This window comes from Garra rufa, chromosome 22 (assembly GCF_049309525.1).
Source record: "Garra rufa chromosome 22, GarRuf1.0, whole genome shotgun sequence".
Taxonomy (NCBI): domain Eukaryota; kingdom Metazoa; phylum Chordata; class Actinopteri; order Cypriniformes; family Cyprinidae; genus Garra; species Garra rufa.
In genome coordinates this window covers 16,063,141-16,084,654 of record NC_133382.1, presented here as the reverse complement: position 1 = coordinate 16,084,654, position 21,514 = coordinate 16,063,141, and the positions used below count along the sequence as shown (strand labels likewise).

The window sequence follows — 21,514 nt, the reverse complement described above, 5'->3', positions numbered from 1 at the left end:
GCGCGATATGTTGCACACGCTCTGCTCTTACACATAGCCAATGCTTGCATCAGTCCAGGGAAAGGATGGCTTACAATATAACTGTAATTTATATTGTTAATAATATTATCAATTAATGTAGTGTATTACCACTAAAAAACGCTGCACAAATTACTGAAGAAACTCTACATAAGCACTCCAGAGATTAAGATTTTATAATCTTAGTTATAATCTCAATTTGTGATTTGTCCTGCATTTTATTGTCATAAAATAGGATTAACCAACAATATTATTGCATGCATTGAAATTTATTTTACATGAACAATTAATTATACATCACAGGTTTACTTCATGTTGAGAAGATGCTGCGTTCTGTGCTGTGAAAGCAAATTTGTTTTTTGGGTTTTTTTGCCGAACGATGATGTGAAGAATTAGTGGTTAAAATTATGTTTTTCTATGATACCAAAGCAGTACAATTCAAACCTTTTGTTGGGTGCTCAGCATTTTACCAAGAACTGCTTTTCTAATCTTGGTAAGTTCAACACGGGATTTACTAAAAGCGTATCCATGAAAGATTTGTCCATAACTTTATTTGGACCAACAAGTATCTCCGAACCACAACCACTAAGTATGATTAATATGTTATGTGTACATTTTCAATTGAGTGCTCAAAACATCATTTTGAAATCATTGCAAAATAAATTTAATTTTAAAGGGATAGTTCACCCAAAAATAAAAACAAGCCCATTATATACTCACCCTCCAGGCATCCTAGGTGTATATGACTTCCTTCAAAGTTATATAAAAATTTATTATGGCACTTCCAAGCTTTCGAATAGCATGGGCGGGTGTTTCTCTTCATCAGTCCAGAACGCATTCGCGTTTGTCCCTTGAGCAGCTGTCGTCAAATGTCATCCACCCGGAGCTGCTCTCGTGTACGATCAGTTGGCGCATACTAGATTAAGGTGATTATTATGTTTTAAATATGGATATTTTTCTTACAGAAATGCATTGATTCGCTACAAGAGGACTTTATTCACCCCCTCGAGCTGTGTGACGCACTTTTTATTATGGATGGATGCACTTTATTGGACTTGTTTTGGATTGATGAAGAGAAACACCTACCTATTGCCATTCTAAAGTTTAGAAGTGCCAGGATAATTTTTAATACAACTCTGATTGCGTTCGTCTGAAAGAAGGAAGTCATATACACCTAGGATGCCTGGAAAATGAGTAAATAATAGGCTAATTTTCATTTTTGAAATTTCATTTTCATTTTTCATGTTTTATGACCTTAGATGCAATTGAAACTGTTGTAGGGGACTCCAACACAATATAACACTTTAAAATACCATATGATCTGCTCTTTAAGCATTTTGATGGTTATCGGTATCGGTCATTTTCAAAACTGATTTGCCGATAAAATAATTTGAAAGCATTTAAACAAAGTTTTTGTCAGAGCCCTTGTTATTCTTCATTTTCATTTTTACATCAGACATATGTGACCCTGGACCACAAAACCAGTCTTAAGTCGCTGGGATATACAGCGACTTAGCCAAAAATACATTGCATGGGTCAAAATTTTTGATTTTTCTTTTATGCCAAAAATCATTAGGAAATTAAGTAAATATCATGTTCCATGATGATTATTTGTAAACTTCCTACTGTAAATATATCAAAATGTAATTTTTGATTAGTAATATGCATTGTTAAGAACCTAATTTGGACAACTTTAAAGGTGATTTTCTCAGTATTTTGATTTTTTTGCACCCTCAGATTCCTGATTTTCAAATAGATGTATCTCGACCAAATATTATCCTATCATAACAAACCATACATCAATAGAAAGCTTATTTATTGAGTAAAATTTAGCCTTATGACTGGTTTTGTGGTCCAGGGTTACATATATCAGTGACATGGTATCAGCATTGGCCCTAAAAAAGCACACAAGTCGACAACACATATCAGTATATATAAAACTGAGATTAGTTAAAGCACTATAATGACTACCTGGAAATAAACTTAAATATCTCAATTAAAAATTGAGCTGAAATTTAAATAAATCTAAATTGTCAAAAAAAAAAAAAAAACACAAAATCACACAAAACTACAATGAAATCTGAAAATCTGAAAATAAAAGCTAATTATAAATATTACTAAAAATGTAATAGTGTATAAATTAAACTAAAATATGACTGTCTCTGAGCCACAAAGTAGCTCTGTTCCATTCCCAAATGAATCTCCATTTTTTTATTAATCATTTGAATAAATTATCCAGACTCATTTACAAAGACAGTCACATGTCACCAGTTAGTGATTTAGTGTTGTAACATGCAGAAAGAGTTACTGTTACTGTGTTTAAAGATTTAGGAGAAAACATAGACAAGAGACTCTTCATGAGTTTAAAAGAATATTACATAAAGATATGGCTTTATATGATCATGGAGAGTTATGCTGGCTGTTTTAGCATGTTAGGTGGTTGCAAGAATAATGGTAACTTGTCAAATGAAAGTTTTAACCTTGTTAATACACTTGAATATGTGTGGCAGCATTTTAAAGGCCATTAGTGACATTCTCACACAACAATATTTAATAATAGCATTTCAAAGAGTGCACATATCATTTCATGATGAATCGCCCTGTCATATAAAAAAGATTTCAGTATGATTTTAAGATAAAAGTCTTTGGCTTTTATCAAAATAAAGCCGGAGTAAAGTTAAAAGTTAATGGCTTAAACGTTAACATGCCTCCAGACATCAAATCATCAGAGTTTTTGCAATGAGAGAATCTTAGTACAAAGACATGCTTGAACTAGCAGTGAATTAAAACAATTCGCTGTAAATGGACTTATTGCAAATAGTGCCAACGGGAAGAATAATCACACGGATGAAGAATGCAATAGGTAAGCAGAAATTCTGTTCTTTCCACAATTAAGTTAACGTGAGTTTGGTAAGGACAACAAACTGGTTTTACTCTCCCTGATGTTTTAAGTTCATACTTAACATGCAGATGTGTCTTCAGCACCTGCTTATTTGTAAGCACATCTTTGTTTCAGGTGTTTGCATTGGCACAAGGCTTAAAATAAACACAGCCTAATAGATTTCTGCTGTTTCTTTTGGGAAACCCCATTAAGGTAATTAGTTTTAGCAGTGGCATTGGAAAAAAAAAAGCTCCACTTCATCTGCAAGGTTCAGTTGCTCAGTGCACTGAGGAAATGCTTTTGTTCCTCAATTCAGGTCACTGACATGCAGAATTTAACATCCGGTATTGTACTGTAATGATTGAAATCACACTGGGCTAAAGTCTTGATTATTTCATGCCATGACCAAAAAATGTACTATTCCATATTCAATACGACTTTTTTCAATTTCTTCTTAAAGCCACAGGAACTGTGCCAAGCTGTGATGGTAATGGAGCACAGTACTGTATCCTCCAGAATCCAGGATCATTGCAGAAAAAAAGGTCTAGTAATTTTGCACTTTCACTGAGGTAACTAGACCTCTTTGATGGGATCATTCAGCACACAGTGGGTGAGCATCTGGATTGTCAGCTTTTTAGAACAGGAATATGAAGAGATGAGAATGCCAGAATAGTCTGCGCATGATTGGTTTATGTGAAAAAATAATTCCATATGAAAGTCCATATGAGCATGTATGAATCTGAATATGACAAGAATATAGAATAAGGAACATATAACATATTTTCATCTTGTATGTACGTTCTCAGTTACATATAAGAGTGATGGGGGAAATCCAGTTTGTAATCTAACCAGCTTTACATATTGAAATAATAACAGTAGTTTTTCTGTCAACTCACGTGAATGAAATTCTATTGTGACAAAAAGCAGATTTAATAATCTTCTCTATTAGACTTCATTCTTATCTACACTCATTCAGAAAACTACATCTTTAAAGTATCTTTAAGCTTTAAAACAATTCTTTATGTTTTAATTACAAGATCTGCCACTCAAGCTGAGAATTCAGAAACTCTGATTTTCAGGTTCTCCGCATAATCGCTGGAATTACTTGCTCTTAGGTCGTGTGTCTGTTCTATTGATTTTGGTTCAAATCATTATCTCATATGGAGTAACCCGGCGAACGCTATATTAAATCGCTTGGGTCAGAGGTTAAAAGCGGTCCACATAATTACACTTAGGTTTATGGATTAAAAGCCAGTACTGCAAGAATAATGATCATGATCTGTGAACAAGAAGTGAGCCAAATGACTCTTTGAATGTCTTTTTAACTAATAGAGGACATTATGTTGATTTCAGAGTGAATCTAAATTCTAAATCAAGCTTGTTAATAGTTGGTTTGTCGTTCCATATGTAATGGTTGTCTGCATGTAAAACAAACCTGTCTAGATGTTAAAAATATATCATTTTGTTCTTTTAACATTGCATCTTTTCTTACTTAAAAACCATGTGAGAGGCTACAGTGCAGGTGTAGAGCAGGTGGATAAATAAAAAATAAAGCAAAACCCCTTCAGATTCATATGAAAAGGCTCTTTCAGAGCACCACTGAGGTTCTGTGTATCACTTTCAAAGCATGTTTCTTTGTGCAACCAAAAAAGGAGTTCTACTGCACCAATAAGGGTTGTGCTACAGTTAAAGTGTTAGTGCTCTTAGCATTTTCCTGAGATATATCTACATATCATTGCTTTTAGTCTTTGTTCATGTAGCATAAAAGTAATCAGAGTTTTCAAAAACTTCTGTCTGATGGAGATATCTACAATATGCATGGCAGTGAAGAAAGAGTGACATTATCTTTGCAATTAGATGAAAGCGAAATTTCTCCAGCTACTGACTCACATTCTCAGTGTCAACCAAAATGGATCCCTCTGAGGGGGGCTTTGATATTCTCACTATATTTTGTGTTATTTCAACACAGACATATTTAGGGAGCTGATAACCACAGAGAGGCTGATGTAATCAGAATGGCAACAAATGCGAGTTTGAACATTTGTGATACAGCCATTCATTCCGAGCGGTTTTAAACAATACCGTACACACAACAGCAGCAGCAGCCCACGGCAGTGACCATAAATAGGCTTATTTCACAACAGCATTGTGCTCTCAGCATCTTCTTTCTCTTACACATATCTGTACATGCTAAGCATGGAATAAGAAATTCAAAAAGTGGTGCAGAACCAACACAGTTTTGCACCACAAGCAAAACTTTGAATACTTAATATGTTATTATATGTATCATTTATAACTACATGTGTAATTCAGCACGCAAGTGCTTTGTATTGCATAGAGGCTATGGTATATTAAGCACTCGAGCCAGGAGAAACCGTGCTTTTAGACTGTTTCAGGCTATTTTCATAAGAGCATAAATGTAGTGCATAGTTTATGCTGAGCTTGTGGGAAAAGAAAGGAAGTAGGCTACAATCAACTTACGCATGTTGTTTGCTCTCGCCTGCACAGTGTCATAATGCTGTGTGTGCATTCCGATGGCCTCCTCGTGCTGACCCTGACGGGCACCTTGCATGACACTCGCAACAGCTCTGTTGAAGAACAAGCATTCATTAGCTTAGTATTGCCTTGCATTGTGTAATCGGTCTTTAAAGCATTGCTAAACGGCGTACAGTGATATAATGTCAGTAGACTGACATCTATTCATTCAGTGTTAGAGCTGCCGCTGTCCAGAGTGCTGATTCAAAGAGAACAGGTTTTTCTGTGAGGCGCTCTTTCGGCAACCTGCACACTGTGGGCTGTGCAGCTCTCATCAAAGGTTTTGACCCACAGAATCAGTAGGAACAGGAGATTTCCACCTCCACCATTCAAGATGAGTAACTAAAGGGTAAAAACTGACAACCGGATGTTATGCAATATAATGTAATATCAAAAATGGTTTGTACAGTTTTTGTGGTTTACGTGTGCAAGTTAACCGTGTTTCCATGTAGCTCTCTTGAGATCCATGATTCAAGAAAGCCTTTTAAAAGAGAGCTTGCATAACACAAATCCATGAGTTTAGAAAGCTTAATGAAGATTCAAGGGATTGTTTTTGCTCTAGTTAAGCATGAATATGCATGGGCAGGATAGGCACAACAGTAAATGCAGAGCTTTGACAACCAACACTTTTAAGCTCAAAAGCCACAGAAGATTGGGTTAGTGAGAAAATTCTTTATCGATTTCTAGATGGTGTAAACAATTTTCAGCCTAAGATGCCATTGACAAAGTGTGCATTTTACTGTTTTCAAATTGCTTTTAATTGGTCTATGTGCACACATGAACCAGATGGATATCTTTCACTATTGCCGTGCTGTTTTTCAGTGTCTTACGCGGTGAGCGTTTTCCCTCTTTCTTCCCTTTTTTGTTTTCTGTAACTGAATTAAGTCCAAAAATTTTTTTTTTTAACACATGAGATCTGTTCCTTTCAGTTATGTCTAGCTTTTGTTTTTGAATGCACCAAGTGAAAGACCCTAGCAGTCATACACACTGGAGCGTTTTTGCGTTCAAAAACAGAGAGATGCACAATGGAATGACATCTTGAGATGCGTTTCAAAAAGTTTAACTTCTTTTCACTTGACAGAGATGGATAAAAACACAGAGCTCATGGCACTAGTCGCATTGGAACATCGCAGACATCAATATAGCAAGAACATTAACAAAAATTGAAAACGAATCAATGGCAAAGCAAACTGTTCTCACCATAAGCATTTTGGCAAAAAGAAAATATGGACTTCATGAAGCCAACGAGTTACTTACCGAGACATGCTCTCTCTGTGAGGTCTGTGAGCCTTTTCTAGTCCAAGTTTGGTAAATATCCCGACCAGTGCCATGATTGCCACTACTCCACATATTATATATACAATCAAGTTTGTTTTATCCTTGGTTGGGTCGTGTCTAGGGTCTAGGGTTTTCTTATACGGTGGCTGTCCTGTTAACCACACTGGTGTATCGTAATTTTTGCAGGTGCTCTGATCCAAACGAGAGTTTTTATAAGCGCAGCAAAATCTGAAGCCACAAGTGCCACAACAGAATAAATAATTGCCAGTTTGGCAAACGAACGGCGGGTCCCACTGTCCCATGACATCATAGTATCCCCGACATTTGTCCTCAGTATGTGGAGGTTCAGAAACGCTCTCCTCATCCCGGGACCCATTGGATCCAGAGAGCATGATAAAGCCCTCGAGCTGCTGCTGCTGCGCTTCCCCGACCGCGCTGCACAACAGCACCAGAACTTTGACCAAGAAGTATTCTAACAGCAAGACTGTCCATTTCATCCTGTAGTCTCCTGGAGGCTTCCTCTGGAGGAACAACTGAGACAGAGAAACGACTTGGTACTACCACTGACAGCAGGGCATAAATCCACACGAGTGAACAAAGCCATTCGGGGAGGTTTGCATTTTAAAAGAGGTAAATTAAGACCGCAGATGTTTGTAAAGTCCACTCTGACAGCTGTTGATCTCAATCCCAATTGTTCTGTTGACGCTCAATTACTTTTTAGCGCTCTGAAACCACTGCGCCAACTACCCTGAAGGCTGTCTTTGTTTGTGATGATGACAGGAGAGCTGAGACAGAACTGTGGAGCGCGCGCGCTGAGAGTGGGAGAGACAGTGCGTAAAGGGAAGGAGGAGACATGGGAGGGATTGGACAAGAAAAAAGTGTTCTGTAGTAAGGAATCGGTGAAAAGTTGCCGTCTAACTTATGTTACTATGTGCAACATGAAAACGAATATAATTTCTAAGGCGCGTAAAATACTTGCTGAAGGCTCCTGTCTTGAAAAAATAAAATGGCAACATACTGTGATGGCACACCAGTTCCGTTTGGAGTAACTTGACTATGCATACGAGTAAACACAAATAAATGGTTTGTGGTTTCTGTGGCGCAATGCGTGGGTCTGCGCAACCCGCTTTGCGAGTTGCTTCTCCACAGTGCCTCTATCATATAAAATCATCTAATTTAAGTGTTCACGATAGTAGTAATTCATTTTCTGCTCGTTCAGTGAACAGAAAAGAATTTGGTGAGAATGTGTTCGTCTAAATAAAAGTATTCCAATAAATTTAGGGGTTTATTTTATAAACCTCTACAACATATAATTTTAATCAGTAGTCTATACTGGCAGAATTGGGAGCAGTGAGATCCATGCTATTCCATTCCTGTATTCATAATAGTCTCTCTCTCTCTCTCTCTCTCTCTCTCTCTCTCTCTCTCTCTCTCTCTCTCTCTCTCTCTCTCTCTCTCTCTTTCTTTCTTTCTTTTTATTTATTTACTTAAAGGAGTAGTTCACTTTCAGAACAAAAATTTACAGATAATGTACTCACCCTCTTGTCATGTCTTTCTTTCTTCAGTTGTAAGGAAATATGTTTTTTGAGGAAAACATTTCAGTTTTTCTTTCCATATAATGGACTTCTATGGTGCCCCCAAGTTTGAACTTCCAAAATGCAGCTTCAAAGGGCTCTAAACCATCACAGCAGAGGGAAAAAAAAGGTCTTATCTAGCAAAACAATTGGTTATTTTCTAAAATAGGGATCATTTAGAGCACTTTAAAGATGTATTTAAACTGTATTTTGGACTGCACCATAGAAGTCCATTATATGGAGAGAAATCCTGAAATGTTTTCCTCAAAAAACATAATTTCTTTACGACTAAAGAAAGAAAGACATGAACATCTTGGATGACAAGAGGGTGAGTACATTATCTGTACATTTTTGTTTTGAAAGTGAACTACTCTTTTAACAGTTGATCCCCACTTTATCTGATAGAGAGCTATGAGAGTCAGGTTTGAAACATAATGATGACAGCAACATCACCTTAACCAGAGTAGCAATTCATTTCAAGATGGTATAGGCTACGACGTTCCCTATATAGAATAATGCGGGAAATAATTAAGTTTTTTATATAAAGGACATAGGCTACGTATTGTTTATGCTAGATGTGTAACATGCGTCTGACCTCCACATGTTCCACATTTACCTCATTTGATATAAACCTATTTTAAGCTACCAGATCTAAACTGATTAATTTACGTAGTTTTTTTCCTATGTAGATACACATTTTGTTGATATAAGTATATGCAAAGAAGATTATAAACATATAAAAAATACATTTATTAGACACTGCTATCTTATTCAATCAGAACACTGTCATCGAATTAACCGCAAACGTTGTTTAATTTAAGATTTAAATCTTCATTTAAAATGTTAAAAGGCATATTGTAACTCAATACAACGCACACTTATTTTAAATGTAGTTTAGTCAATATCATGCTTTGATCTTTTAAGTTTTTTTTTTGGCTGTTTGTTTATATAAAACTAATCATATTTGTAGACTACTGTGCATTTTAAAGTAGTGTTATTGTCTATATATCTGTAATGAGCATTAGAGCTGACTTTCGATTCGTTTGTAGTCAGCCTGTCGTTTTCTGGAGTCCACGCCGAACATTCCCAGACATTGCTAATACATCACAAAACGCATCGATTCACAAACATGCATTAAGTAACCAATGACTTTTAGTCAGATTGAGCAACGAACGCCCAAACACGTAACGAAACGTAAGCAATAGTTGAACAGTGATAGGGAGTGTACACGTTTCAATGGCAGGGGACGAAAGTGTCTTTCTGAGAGCGAAGGATCGGAGTTATAAGGGGCTGACAGAAGGTACGGTTAGCTGAGGCTAGCTAAGTCGATTTACATTATAGACAGTGCTGTAAAGCTGTGGGTTTTGACAGTTTCGGTTCAAGGACGTTTATGTATTTTATGAACACTGCTTGTTATCTAAGATTACAATCCTCTGTAAACTTCTTAGATGTTGACCGGTGTACTGAATTTCAACAGTTCTATACCGCAGACTTGACTATATCGACTTGACAGTAAAGTATTAGCAATCATGAATTGCAAACTTGTTTAGGACTGAGCTGTAGATAGTTGCATTGCAGTTAAGATACAAACTGTGACATGTCACATGACATGTACACAAAACAAAACAAAGTTAACTTAATAGACAATAGGTTAAAATGTGTCATTAAAAACTGGTTTTACTATAGGACCCAGATTTAACTTGGTCATCCAAGACCAAATGTTAAAAGTTTATAGTGAAAAAAAGTCCTTAAAACCAAATCCAAGAACAATATGCAATTTGGCCAACAATATACAGATATTTACATAAGAAAGTCTGACAGTTTTGTAAATGCATAAATAACAGCAGCACTTTGCAACTAAGTATTTAAGTAAGTATTTATAAAACTAAAAAAATGTTACAATCCTGTGAGGTGTCATTAAATGCATAAGTACTGTATTTAGCATTGTTTTCCCCTGCTGGCAATGACCTGTATATCAGAACAAAAGCATCAGATGACTGCTTAACTTAAATTCACAATAAAAATTGTGATGTAAATCATAGTGGAAGGGATTATCATAGTTTTTGATGAACAATTGAGACCAGAATTAAAAATAAATAAATGAACATTAATAGATCAGTAATTAACAATAACATGAATAAGATGCATTTAGAAAATAGAAATAGATTTATAATTTTTATTTGTTTTCGACTTTAACCTTTGATGTGGTGTTTTTCAGTGTGTAAGTGTTTTTATGTGTCCCTGTGTGGTTCTTGTGCTTGGCTGTTTATGTAAATCCAGTCTGAAATCTTCATCTCAGACTAATTTCTTGCTTATTCTTTGCTTTGCACAGGCAGTGTTGACATCTGCAACTTTTTTCCTTTTTTTGTGTGAAAAACCTACAGCAGTGACTGTTAGTGGATGCTGTGAGTTGAGTTGATATTTTAATGCTTTATCACAGGGGGCTTTTATCTTGACTTATGATTAGGTTAGCAGTATTTGAAAGCTCTGGGAGTCACTTGAGATATCCCTCTGATTTATGTTTGCTGAAAGAGGCTTGTGCTTATCGGCTGTCGTGGGAGCTTTGTCTGCTCCTCTCAATTCATGTTGTTTAAAGTTGCCTGAAAATAGTTGCCAGTCTTTGGGGAATGTACATGAAAGAGTTAGACAACAAACAAGATTCCAGGCAGCAGATGGTACATTTTAAATGCTTTTTGAGTTGGTCAGATATCATGTGTTTTTATTTTATTTATTTATTTTGACCAGGTTTTGTGCTTTCCAAAGAGATGCTTGAAGCATAGCAAACACTTTGTCTTGTTAGAATGACAAAACGATTGTAACAACATGGTTGTTCCATAGGGACTGATGTTAAAACTTCATGGGCTGCATTACTAATTAAAATGGGTTTGGTATCCGAGAACTGATTCTTATTCAGAATTCCGTTTACAATTCTGGCACATGGATTTTTTCACAATGCCTATGAATTACCATGCTGAAATACACTGACAGAGTTTCTTGAGTTTTGTAAGGGATTAATTACATTTAATTTAGCTCAAAGGGAATCGAATATGATTCAATAGGGAATTTGAACAGAATCGCTGTTTTACGGCTGTTCAGAGTCGACCCGCGATTCATTAAACGAGCCGTGTAACAGAAACTCTGCAATGGATATTACTATCCAGAATATAGTGAAAACACTATATATTAGCGCAGTAGCAAAATCGGCAGTTTAAGACATTAACTTGTAAGCACAAAACACAAGATACTTATCTTTTCTAATAAAAATATGATTTTATTGGATAAACCTAACACATACAAACTAATCTAACATAAACACACACATTCACACAGGTTGCAGAAAGAGAAAGTGAGGAAAGAATGAGTTTAAAGGAATGAAAATATGAAGTCCCAAGTTTATAGCAATATGTGTAATTGCTTAGACCTGAACAACCATCAATCACTTAATTAACCCTCGTATTGAGTCTCTCAAAGAGGTTATTAAACTTTATATCAAATGGACCAGTTCAGTTAGAACCTGGAGGTTACTTGCGTTGCCTTTTTCTGTGCCGAGGGAATTCCTTTGGTTGCGTCGCTTCAGAAGGGGCCTTCCCGAGGTTGCTGATTGGTTGGTTCTGTGGTCCTTTGTAGGCATGGGCCGGTATAAGATTCTGACGGTATGATAACCTTGGATAAAAATATCACGGTTTCACGGTATTACGGTATTGTAATCACTACTCTACAATGTTACATTTAAATGTCTGGGTAAAAAAACAACCTTTTTTTCCCCAAACGGATTACAGTATATTTTATTTTAGGAAACATATAGAACATTTTGTAACATGGAACAGAAGGCAAAATAATTAAAATAAATAATTGAATCTTTTTAATTAAATTAAATTGCAGTCACTTGTGTTAATGGTGCCCCGTGTAATATTTAAGATGATCTCTAGACAGTGGTGCAATAACTATGTTTTCAGGGGTGCATAAAGACCTTAATTAACCATTATGTTTTTATTAACATAGAATCAGCTTGCGAAAAAAACACTGACACAATGATGAACAAGCAATATTCACAATAACATAGTTTTATTGAATGATAAAGTTAATATAATTCCTTAAATTACATTTTAAAAGAAATCTCACTATTCGTTGCTGTCAAAGGTGAGATTTAAATCCTGTATCGGCTTCCGTAGTTCTGTAAAGGGAGGGGTGAGCGGTACTCTGCTGCAATTCACAATCTCGCCGCTAGATGCCACAAAACCTACACACTGCACCTTTAACGTGACAGAAGGCTTAAAAGCAAAGACGTGATTTCACTTTAGCTTAATTGTTGTGCTAAAGTTCACAGAAACGTAAAATTAGAACATATAGTCTGCTATTCCCCACTCTGTGTTGTGGGGGTTCACCTCCTTTGGCCGTCCTGAACTTATATTACTGCTGAATCTCACTGACTGTGGATCACGTGCACAAACACAGACACGCGCTTGAGCACTAACCGGTGGGGGAGGGGCTGCATTGTTTTCTCTGCAGGGACGCACACACACAACCTAGTAGGGAGTCCTGCGCTTTCACTTTGACACAGAAAATGCGCATATCGTAGGAACGGTATAACTTGTTTTGTTTCCGGTTTTGAAACCGTGACTTTTTCAAACCGCGGTAAACCTTGAAACCGGTTATCATCCCATGCCTAGTCCTTTGTGAAGTCTGGGGCGTTGGCTTGGCTGAGGATGCGAGTTGTGCGCTGTTAAAGTTCAGGTCAGCGAAGACGTTTGGGTCGGTCGCGGCTTGCACAAAACTTAACAAGAACATGAAACTCTCAACGGAAAGAAATAAAAGAATTAAAGTAAAAGACAGAAGTATAACGATCTCCTCATGTTTCCTTTAGAGGAGCAGCTGGCATGCAGGCCAGGCAGCGTCGAAACGCAGCGGCACAAAGCCGTAAGAGATTGAGAGCGTAAGAGTAAGGAGTAAGAGAGATTTGATGGTGTCCTGGGTATTTAAACTCAGCTTTTGGACACATCCCAAATGGTGTCTTGACCAATTAGAACATTGTCCTAAGTCGGGGTACTGCTGGTTTCTCCTCCCAACCATAAATCACAATGTTATCTTATCAGTCCCACGGTGTCACGATCAGGCAGGAACACACGAACAACGACGTATAAAAGACGAATATTTAATAAATCCAAATAGAAACAGGCAGACACAGGAACACGGAGTGGTAACAAATCCAACAGAACTTCAGGAAACACAAGAACACCAGGGGATAACATTAAAGACAGACAAGAACCAAAGCAAAGACACAAACTTATAAAGACACAATGATTGGGATACACAGGTGTGGGAAATTAAGCAGGAACCAACATACACAGAGCAGTGGGGGAGATGGGAGAAACCAACTAAATTGTCCAGGGGTGTGACACACGGGTCCCAACTTTCCCGCTCTTGGCAAAGTTAAATTTGGACATGATTTCGATAACAAGACTAAAATACATTTTTACAAAGAATTGAATTATAGAAACATTTCAAGAATGCAATTTCAAGACCATGCATATCAAACACCAATATAAACCATTAAACTATTCAATAGTTATCAAAAGGGACATACACAATAAGTGATTAAAACATAATAGGCAAATGTATGGGTTACAAAGAGGATAGGAATTTCTGCATAGAAATGATGAGTTGCTCATAAGTTCTTTTAGCATAATTTTAGGTGCATATATACATGGCAATGGCAGTTTCCTTTGCCATACTGTGACCATAAGGATGTGTTCTGTGAGGAACAAAGAGGTCAAGAGGGCGTAGAAGGAATTTCAGGCTCTGTCCTCTGTGTGGGGGAAAACCAACCTATCGCTAATGACTTTACTCATGTGATGTTCATGATGTGCATTTCTTTGACCATTAATCTTGGTTATTTGCCCCAAATTTGTGATTGTCAACAAGGGTCCTTTTGTGTCAATGTTCCAAGTTCCTAGTTTTAAGCTTCTAGTTTAAATGGTTGCTTCGAGCTGGCTGGCGCCAGGGTATCAAACGTCAGATTTATGACGGGGCCTCTTGTGGAATTTGAGTCTGTAGAAGTGTTTTAACTTCTAATCGAATCTCCTGAATTGTCTGATTCGCGCTGAGATCCTACAGTTTCTTTTTAAATGTGCTGCAGCACCGCTATCTAGAGTGCTGAACAGTGTAGTCCGATTATTGAACAAATGACTCTTATGAGCAAGTTCTTTTTGGTAAATCGGAAAAATACTATGCATCCAGTGTAGTCTGTCTCCCAAACTAATGATTCTTATGAGCCAGTTCTTTTTGGTAAATCTGAAAAATACTATGCAACCAGTGTAGCCTGGCCACAGAATGAATAATTCTTATGAGACAGTTCTTTTTAGTAAATCTAAAATTTACTCCCCAAAGACCATTTTCTTTTAGTAAATCAAAAACAAACTGCGCAGTCAGTGTAGACTTACTCTTTAAACATATGACTCTTTTGAGTCAGTTCTTTTAAGTAAAACATAAATCTGTAGCACAAGCAGTGTAGTCTGATTCCCCAAAAAATGACTCTCATAAGCTGATTTTTTTGGTGAATAAAAAACATACTCCATAATCAGTGTAGCCTGGTCACTGAATGAATGACTCTCATGAACCGGTTCTTTTAATTCATATATCCACAGCACAAGCATTTTAGTCTGATTCCCCAAGAAATGACGCTCATGAGCTGTCTTTTTTTGGTGTTTTAAAAAAACATATTCTACAGTCAGTCAGTGTGGACTGACTTCTCAATGAATGACTCTGGTTCACTATGGTTCACTAAAAAGCTGGCTCTTTTTAGTGAATCATAAATCTACAGTACAAGCAGTTTAGTCTAACTAACCAGCAAATGACCTTATGAGCTGCTTTTTTGTGTGTGAATCTAAAAACATACACCACAGTCAGTGTAGGCTGGTCACCGAATAAATGAATCTTATGAAACATTTTATTTTTTTCAGTGAATCAAAAACATACTGCAAAAAAGTGTAGCCTGGCCACTAAATGAACACTCTTATGTTCTTTTTAGTGAATCTAAAACCAACGGTGTCGTCTTGACTCTACAAGAATTGACTTTTAAAAGCAAGTTCTTTGAGTGAATCAAAAACGCAATGCACGACCAGTGTTGTCTAACTCCCTAACGAATGACTCTTATGAGCTGGGTCTTTTTAATGAATCAGAAATCTAAAGTGCAAGCAGTGTCCAACTGCCCAACAAATGACTTTTTTAGCTGGTTCTTTTAAGTGAATCTAAAACATACTGCTCAACCAGTGTAGCCCAACTCCACAACGATCGACACTTATGAGCTGGTTCTGTTTAGTGAATCAAAAAACATACTGCGCAACCAGTGTTGTCTAACTCCTTAACAAATGACTCTTATGAACAGGGTCTTTTTAATTAATCAAAAAATCTAAATGACAAGCAGTGTAGTCCAACTCCTATGTAAATAATTTTTTTAACCAGTTTTTCTAAAACATATTAAACAACCAGTGTAGTTCGACTCCCCAACAAATGACTCTTAAGAGCTACTTCTTTTAGTGAGCCAGTTCTTAGTGAATCAAAAACAACTGCACTCTCAGTGTAGACTGAGTCCTTAATGAATGACTCTTATTAGCTGGTTCTTTTTAGAGAATCATAAATCTACAGGGCAAGCAGTGTAGTCTGATTCTGCAACTAATACACATGTAACAACTGCACAGTCAGCGTAGACTCCTCAACAAATGACTCTTTTGGGCTGGTTCTTTTTAGTGAATCAAAAAACATAAACCACAGTCAGTGTAGCCCAGTCACTGAATGAATCGTATGTGCCAGTTATTTTTAGTGAATAAAAAACACACTGGATGAACAGTGTTGTCTAACTAAGAACTGGCTCATATAGCACAGCAGTGTAGTCCACCCCCCAATAAATAACATTTTAGCCTTTTTAGTGAATCTAAATCAAACTGTGCAACCAGTGTAGTCTGACTCCCCAACAAATGAGTCTTTCAAGCCAGTTCTTGTAGTGAATCAAAAACAAACTGCACAGTCAGTGTAGACTGACTCCTCAACGAATGACTCTTATGAGCCGGTTCTTTTAAGTGAATCATAAATCTACAGCATGAGCAGCATAGTCTGATTCCCCAACAAATGACTCTTATAAGCTTTTTTTTAAGCGATTCAAAAAACATACACCTCAGTCAGTGTAGCCCAGTCACTGAATGAATAAATCTTATGATATGGTTCTTTTAGTGAATCAAAAACATCTAAAACATGCATTGTTTAAAGGAACACTCCACTTTTTTTGGAAATAGGCTCATTCTCCAACTCCCCCCGAGTTAATAAGTTGATTTTTACCGTTTTGAAATCCATTCAGCCGTTCTCCTGTTCTGGCGATATCACTTTTAGCATAGCTTAGCATAGATCATTGAATCCTATTAGACCAGTAGCATCGCGTTCAAAAATGACCAACGAGTTTCCATATTTGTTGTATTTAAAACTTGACTCTTCTGTAGTTATATCGTGTACTAAGACCAGTGGAAATGCAAAGCTGTGAGTTTCTAGGCTGATAAGATTAGGAACTACACTTCCATTCCGGCGTAATAGTCAAGGAAGTTTGCTGCCGTAATATGGCCGAAGCAGGCGGAGTATTATCAGAAATGAGTTCCCAGCTAGTTTAGCATTTGCACATGTGCTGCGTGGTATTACTGCTCCTGCTTCGGCCATATTACGGCAGCAAACTTCATTGACTATTACGCCGGAATGGAAGTGTAGTTCCTAATCTTATCAGCCTAGAAACTCACAGCTTTGCATTTATAGACTGACTGCACAATAAATAAATCTTTAGAGCCGATTCTTTTAGTGAATCAAAAACATACTGTGCAACCAGTGTAGTCTGACTCCCCAACAAGTGACTCTTAAGTTCTTTTAGGCTTTATTAATGAATCAAAAATTTACAGCGCAAAGCAGTGTACTCCAACTCCCTAATAAAGGACTTTTTTTAGCTGGTTCTTTTTAGTGAAACTAAAACATACTGCACAACAAGTGTAGTCTGACTCCCCAAAAAGTGACTCTTAAGAGCCAGTTCTTTTAGGTTTTTTAATGAATCAAAAATTTACAGCACAAGCAGTGTAGTCCAACTCCCCAATAAAGGATCTTTTTTAGCTGGTTCCTTTTAGTGAATCTAAAACATAAATAAAAACATAAAATAAACATAAATAAACATAAAATAAAAGTGTAGACTGACTGCGCAACAAAAGAGTCTTAAGAGCCAGTTCATTTAGTGAATAAAAATCTACAGCAAAAACAGTGTAGCTCAAATGGCCAACAAAGTACTTTTTTTTAATCCGGTTCTTTTTAGTGAATCAAAAACACACTGCACAACTCTGCACTGATCAACTTTTATGAGCCAGTTCTATTAGTAAATCACACAATTTACAATTAGTTGTGAGATGTAAATCTTTTTGGTTACTGACTAGTTGTTCATATGACTATGTGTGTAGCTAAGGATAAATCAGAATCATAAAATTCTTTTCCCTACTCGGCTGCACTGTCAGGATCAGGAACAGATAGAAATTCTCTATTTTTCTTCTAGCTCTTGAGGCTTGCTGCTCTGTCAAAAACCTCTTCACACACTCAGTGTAAGTGAGTATAGTGGAAAGGAAAGACAAGATGTGTATGATGTTCCCAGCAGGGATATCTTCTTCATTTGTATTTTGACCAAGTTTTAATGCTGGAAGTTTCTCAAAGAATCATGGGTAAAAAGTGTTTCTGAGCTGTATTTGTGCTGTAAACCCTGAGGTGTGAAAATCGACTTTTTTTCCTGCCGTTTGTTTCCTTATAACACAAGAACTGCTGTGAAGGTGTTATACAGCTGAAGTTTCTATACGACAAGCGAGACGAACGTTTCCACACGTTCCAGGTGTTAGAGCTGTGCCCTTAACTGACTCTCTCACTTCAGATAAACATTTTTATAAATACTTTAACAGTTTTATTGTTAGCATCTTACATTGTTTAATTATGCAGAACATTGTATGCATTATCCACAAACACAGCATTAATAATTGAGATTTTTACAGTAAAAATTGTTTGTGAGCTTCAGGTTATTTTCTCCTGTCTTTCCCAGATGAACAGAAGGAGTGGAGCGGGCCCTTTTACTTCATCCAGGCTGCGGACCCCCAGCTTGGCCTGATGAAGGCATGGAGGATTGGTGACTGTGATTCAGGAGGGGATGAGTGGGCTGAGGAGGTCCAACTCACAAAACAGGCGGTACAGGCAATCAACAAATTACAGCCCAGACCTCGCTTCCTGGTCCTGTGTGGAGACCTGGTCCATGCTATGCCTGGTAAGCCATCTGTTCCACTGCAATGGTGTTGATGGAATACTAAAGGATTGCTTTCTCTTCCGAAATTTTTAACCTCCTTAGTCAAAAAGGATCCAAAATGGGCTTTTTGAGTATGAGTAAATGAGCATTTTAGTAGAAGAAACATTTTGGGTGTACCCCAAAGAACCTTTCTGCAAGCAGTTCTTAAAAGAAATATATTCTTAGTGTGAATAATATTTTAATAATTGAACGACATTTTTTCTTCTATAATTTATGTATGCATTTATTTATATTCTTGGATGTTAAAGGTGTCTTTTTCGAACTATAATGCGAATAAAGATCGTTTATTTTACAGAGTCTTTACAAAGCGTAAATAGTAAACACAGTCGGTTTGTGTTTATGTAATTTGTAAGCTGAATATGTGCCAAATAGGCCAAGGTGGTATTAGAATAACAATTTAAAGTGTGTATCAGTGGAGATTTTGCTATATGGTGTTTGCTGTATATTGCTGAATGTACAGTCAAGCCCGAAATTATTCATACCCCTGGCAAATTCTGACTTAAAGTTACTTTTATTCAACCAGCGAGTTTTTTTTTTGACCGGAAATGACACAGGCTTCTCCCAAAAGATAATAAGACGATGTACAAGAGGCGTCATTGTGGAAAAAATATTTCTCAGCTTTTATTTACATTTAAACAAAAAGTGGCATGTCAATAATCAATAGAAAAGTCTTTATTGGCTATTACAGCAATCAAATGCTTCCTATAATTGCTGACCAGCTTTTTGCATGTCTCCACTGGTATTTTTGCCCATTCATCTTTAGCAATGACCTCCAACTCTTTCAGGTTGGATTGTCTCCTTGCCATCACCCTGATCTTTAGCTCCCTCCACAGATTCTCAATTGAATTTAAGTCAGGACTCTGGCTGGGCCACTGCAAAACATTAATGTTTTTGTCTGCTAACCATTTCTTCACCACATTTGATGTGTGTTTTGTGTCGTGCTGAAATGTCCACTGGTGGCCAAAGCCAAGTTTCTCTGCAGACTGCCTGATGTTGTTGTTGAGAATTTTGATGTATTGCTGCTTTTTCATGGTGTCGTTTACTGTAATTAGATTCCCTGGTCCACCGGCTGAAAAACACCCCCAAAACATTAGGTTCCCACCACCATGGTGCTCTTAGGGTTAAAGGCTTCTCCTTTTCTACGCCAAATGAAGGCTACATCATTGTGGCCAAACAATTCAATTTTTGTTTCATCTGACCATAAAACAGATGACCAGAAGCATTTGCAAAAGCCAAGCTGGCTTTTGTGTGCCTTTTCTGGAGAAGTGGTCTGCGTCGGTCTCCTTGGTCTGTGTCGGTGAAACCAAGCGGTGTGCAGTGTCCGTTGGACTGTCTGCCTTGAGATGTTACCATCAGCAGAGCCCAGATTCATCAGCATGGCCTTGGTGGTGATCCTTGGATTCTTTTTGACCTCTCTCACTATCCTCCTGGCCAGCACAGGTGTCACTTTTGGCTTCCGACCACGTCCTCTGAGATTTTTCACAGTGCGGATTCGGAACATCTTGTATTTTTTAACAATACTTTGCACTGTAGCCACTGGAACTTCAAAACATTTAGATATGGTCTTATAGCTCTTTATGACTGTCTACAAACCAACAGCAGAGAGCTTCTATTTTTCTCCTGTTGAGTTAGCACAGCTGTTCCCAATGAATCAGGGTAATTAGGATGCTTTAGAACAGCTTGGACTATTTGGAATGGTATAGAACTTTGGATTTTCCCATAGACCGTGACAGTTTGCAAAGGGTATGAATAATTTTGGACATGCCACTTTTTGTTCAAATGTAAATAAAAGCTGAGAAATTTTTTTTTTTCCGCAATGATGTACAACGTCTTATTATCTTTTGGGAGAAGCCTGTGTCAATTCTGGTCAAAAAAAAAAAACTTGCTGGTTGAATAAAAGTAACTTTAAGTCAGAATTTGCCAGGGGTATGAATAATTTCGGGCTTGACTGTATATGTGTGTGTGTGTGTGTGTGTGTGTGTGTGTTTTTATTATAGTATAATAATAAATAATATATAAAAATCACGCAATTTAACTAGTATTGCTGTTGACTACTAACATTTTTGAATAGGTGAAGAGATCAATCTAAAAGCATAGACGCAGGTTATAAATAAGATACAGGTTCCTCTGTAGAACAAAAAGGATTGAATTTATTAGACAAAAAGCTCACTTTAGGGTTCAATTATTTTATGTTTATGACTGAAGACGCAAGCTTTGTGTCGGGAGTCTTTTTTTCAAGTCCTTTCTTCTTCAGCCGTCTCTCATCTTTGAGGTGGCTGTTATGAAATGGAGCTGTAGGCCATCTGCATGAGCCGACTACCTGCAATCTCGGCACTTATCTAATTGCCTGAGCTCAAACCACAAAGCACGCAGGGAAATAAAAAAATCACCTCTGAAGGCCAGGCGGTAGTTATCCTACACACATGAATGTGCTGACTGGAAGTCACCTGTGAAGGTGACGAGAGTGTTTGTACATTTGGCTTCGAGTGTCATGTGCACTTGAGTGTCTTGCACTGGAGTGCCAGTATCAAAGTGACAGTACATTTAAAGCTGTCATAAATGTTTCTCACCACGTGAATTTAAATCACCCAAATGTTGACAGTAACTGCTTTTTCAATGGCTGACTTATCAGATTATCCCCTTTTAGGATCCGAGGGAACTCTGAAGTGTCATATTTGCTTGATTTAATATGAGCCTAGGTTTGTGGCTTCACTGCTGGATGTAATTTATAGGTCAGGTTATGATAAGCTGCCTGTAAATGCACAGCTATGGAACTTTATGAGGTTTGGAGACCTTTAAACGGCCTGGCGTCAACACCCATTATTGTCAGGCCAGAAGAGCAGGCAGAGGATGTCATATGCATTACACACC

At 37.2% G+C, this 21,514-nt stretch overlaps 2 protein-coding genes across 2 annotated transcripts in view; one reads left to right on the top strand and one right to left on the bottom strand.

Annotated features, from left to right (window-relative positions):
• Nucleotides 1-7,481, bottom strand: part of shisa9a (shisa family member 9a) — a 54,565-nt gene extending 47,084 nt beyond the window's left edge. The window contains exons 1-2 of the mRNA XM_073828342.1: nt 6,692-7,481; nt 5,381-5,487 (exon numbers count right to left, since the gene is read on the bottom strand). Of these exons, the coding sequence (XP_073684443.1) occupies nt 5,381-5,487; nt 6,692-7,209 (625 nt within the window). The 5' untranslated portion in view covers nt 7,210-7,481. The remainder of the gene's footprint in view (nt 1-5,380; nt 5,488-6,691) is intronic.
• Nucleotides 7,482-9,424: 1,943 nt separating this feature from the next.
• cpped1 (calcineurin-like phosphoesterase domain containing 1) overlaps nt 9,425-21,514 on the top strand; it is a 63,814-nt gene continuing 51,724 nt past the window's right edge. The window contains exons 1-2 of the mRNA XM_073828637.1: nt 9,425-9,586; nt 18,386-18,604. Coding sequence (XP_073684738.1) covers nt 9,523-9,586; nt 18,386-18,604 — 283 coding nt within the window. The 5' untranslated portion in view covers nt 9,425-9,522. The remainder of the gene's footprint in view (nt 9,587-18,385; nt 18,605-21,514) is intronic.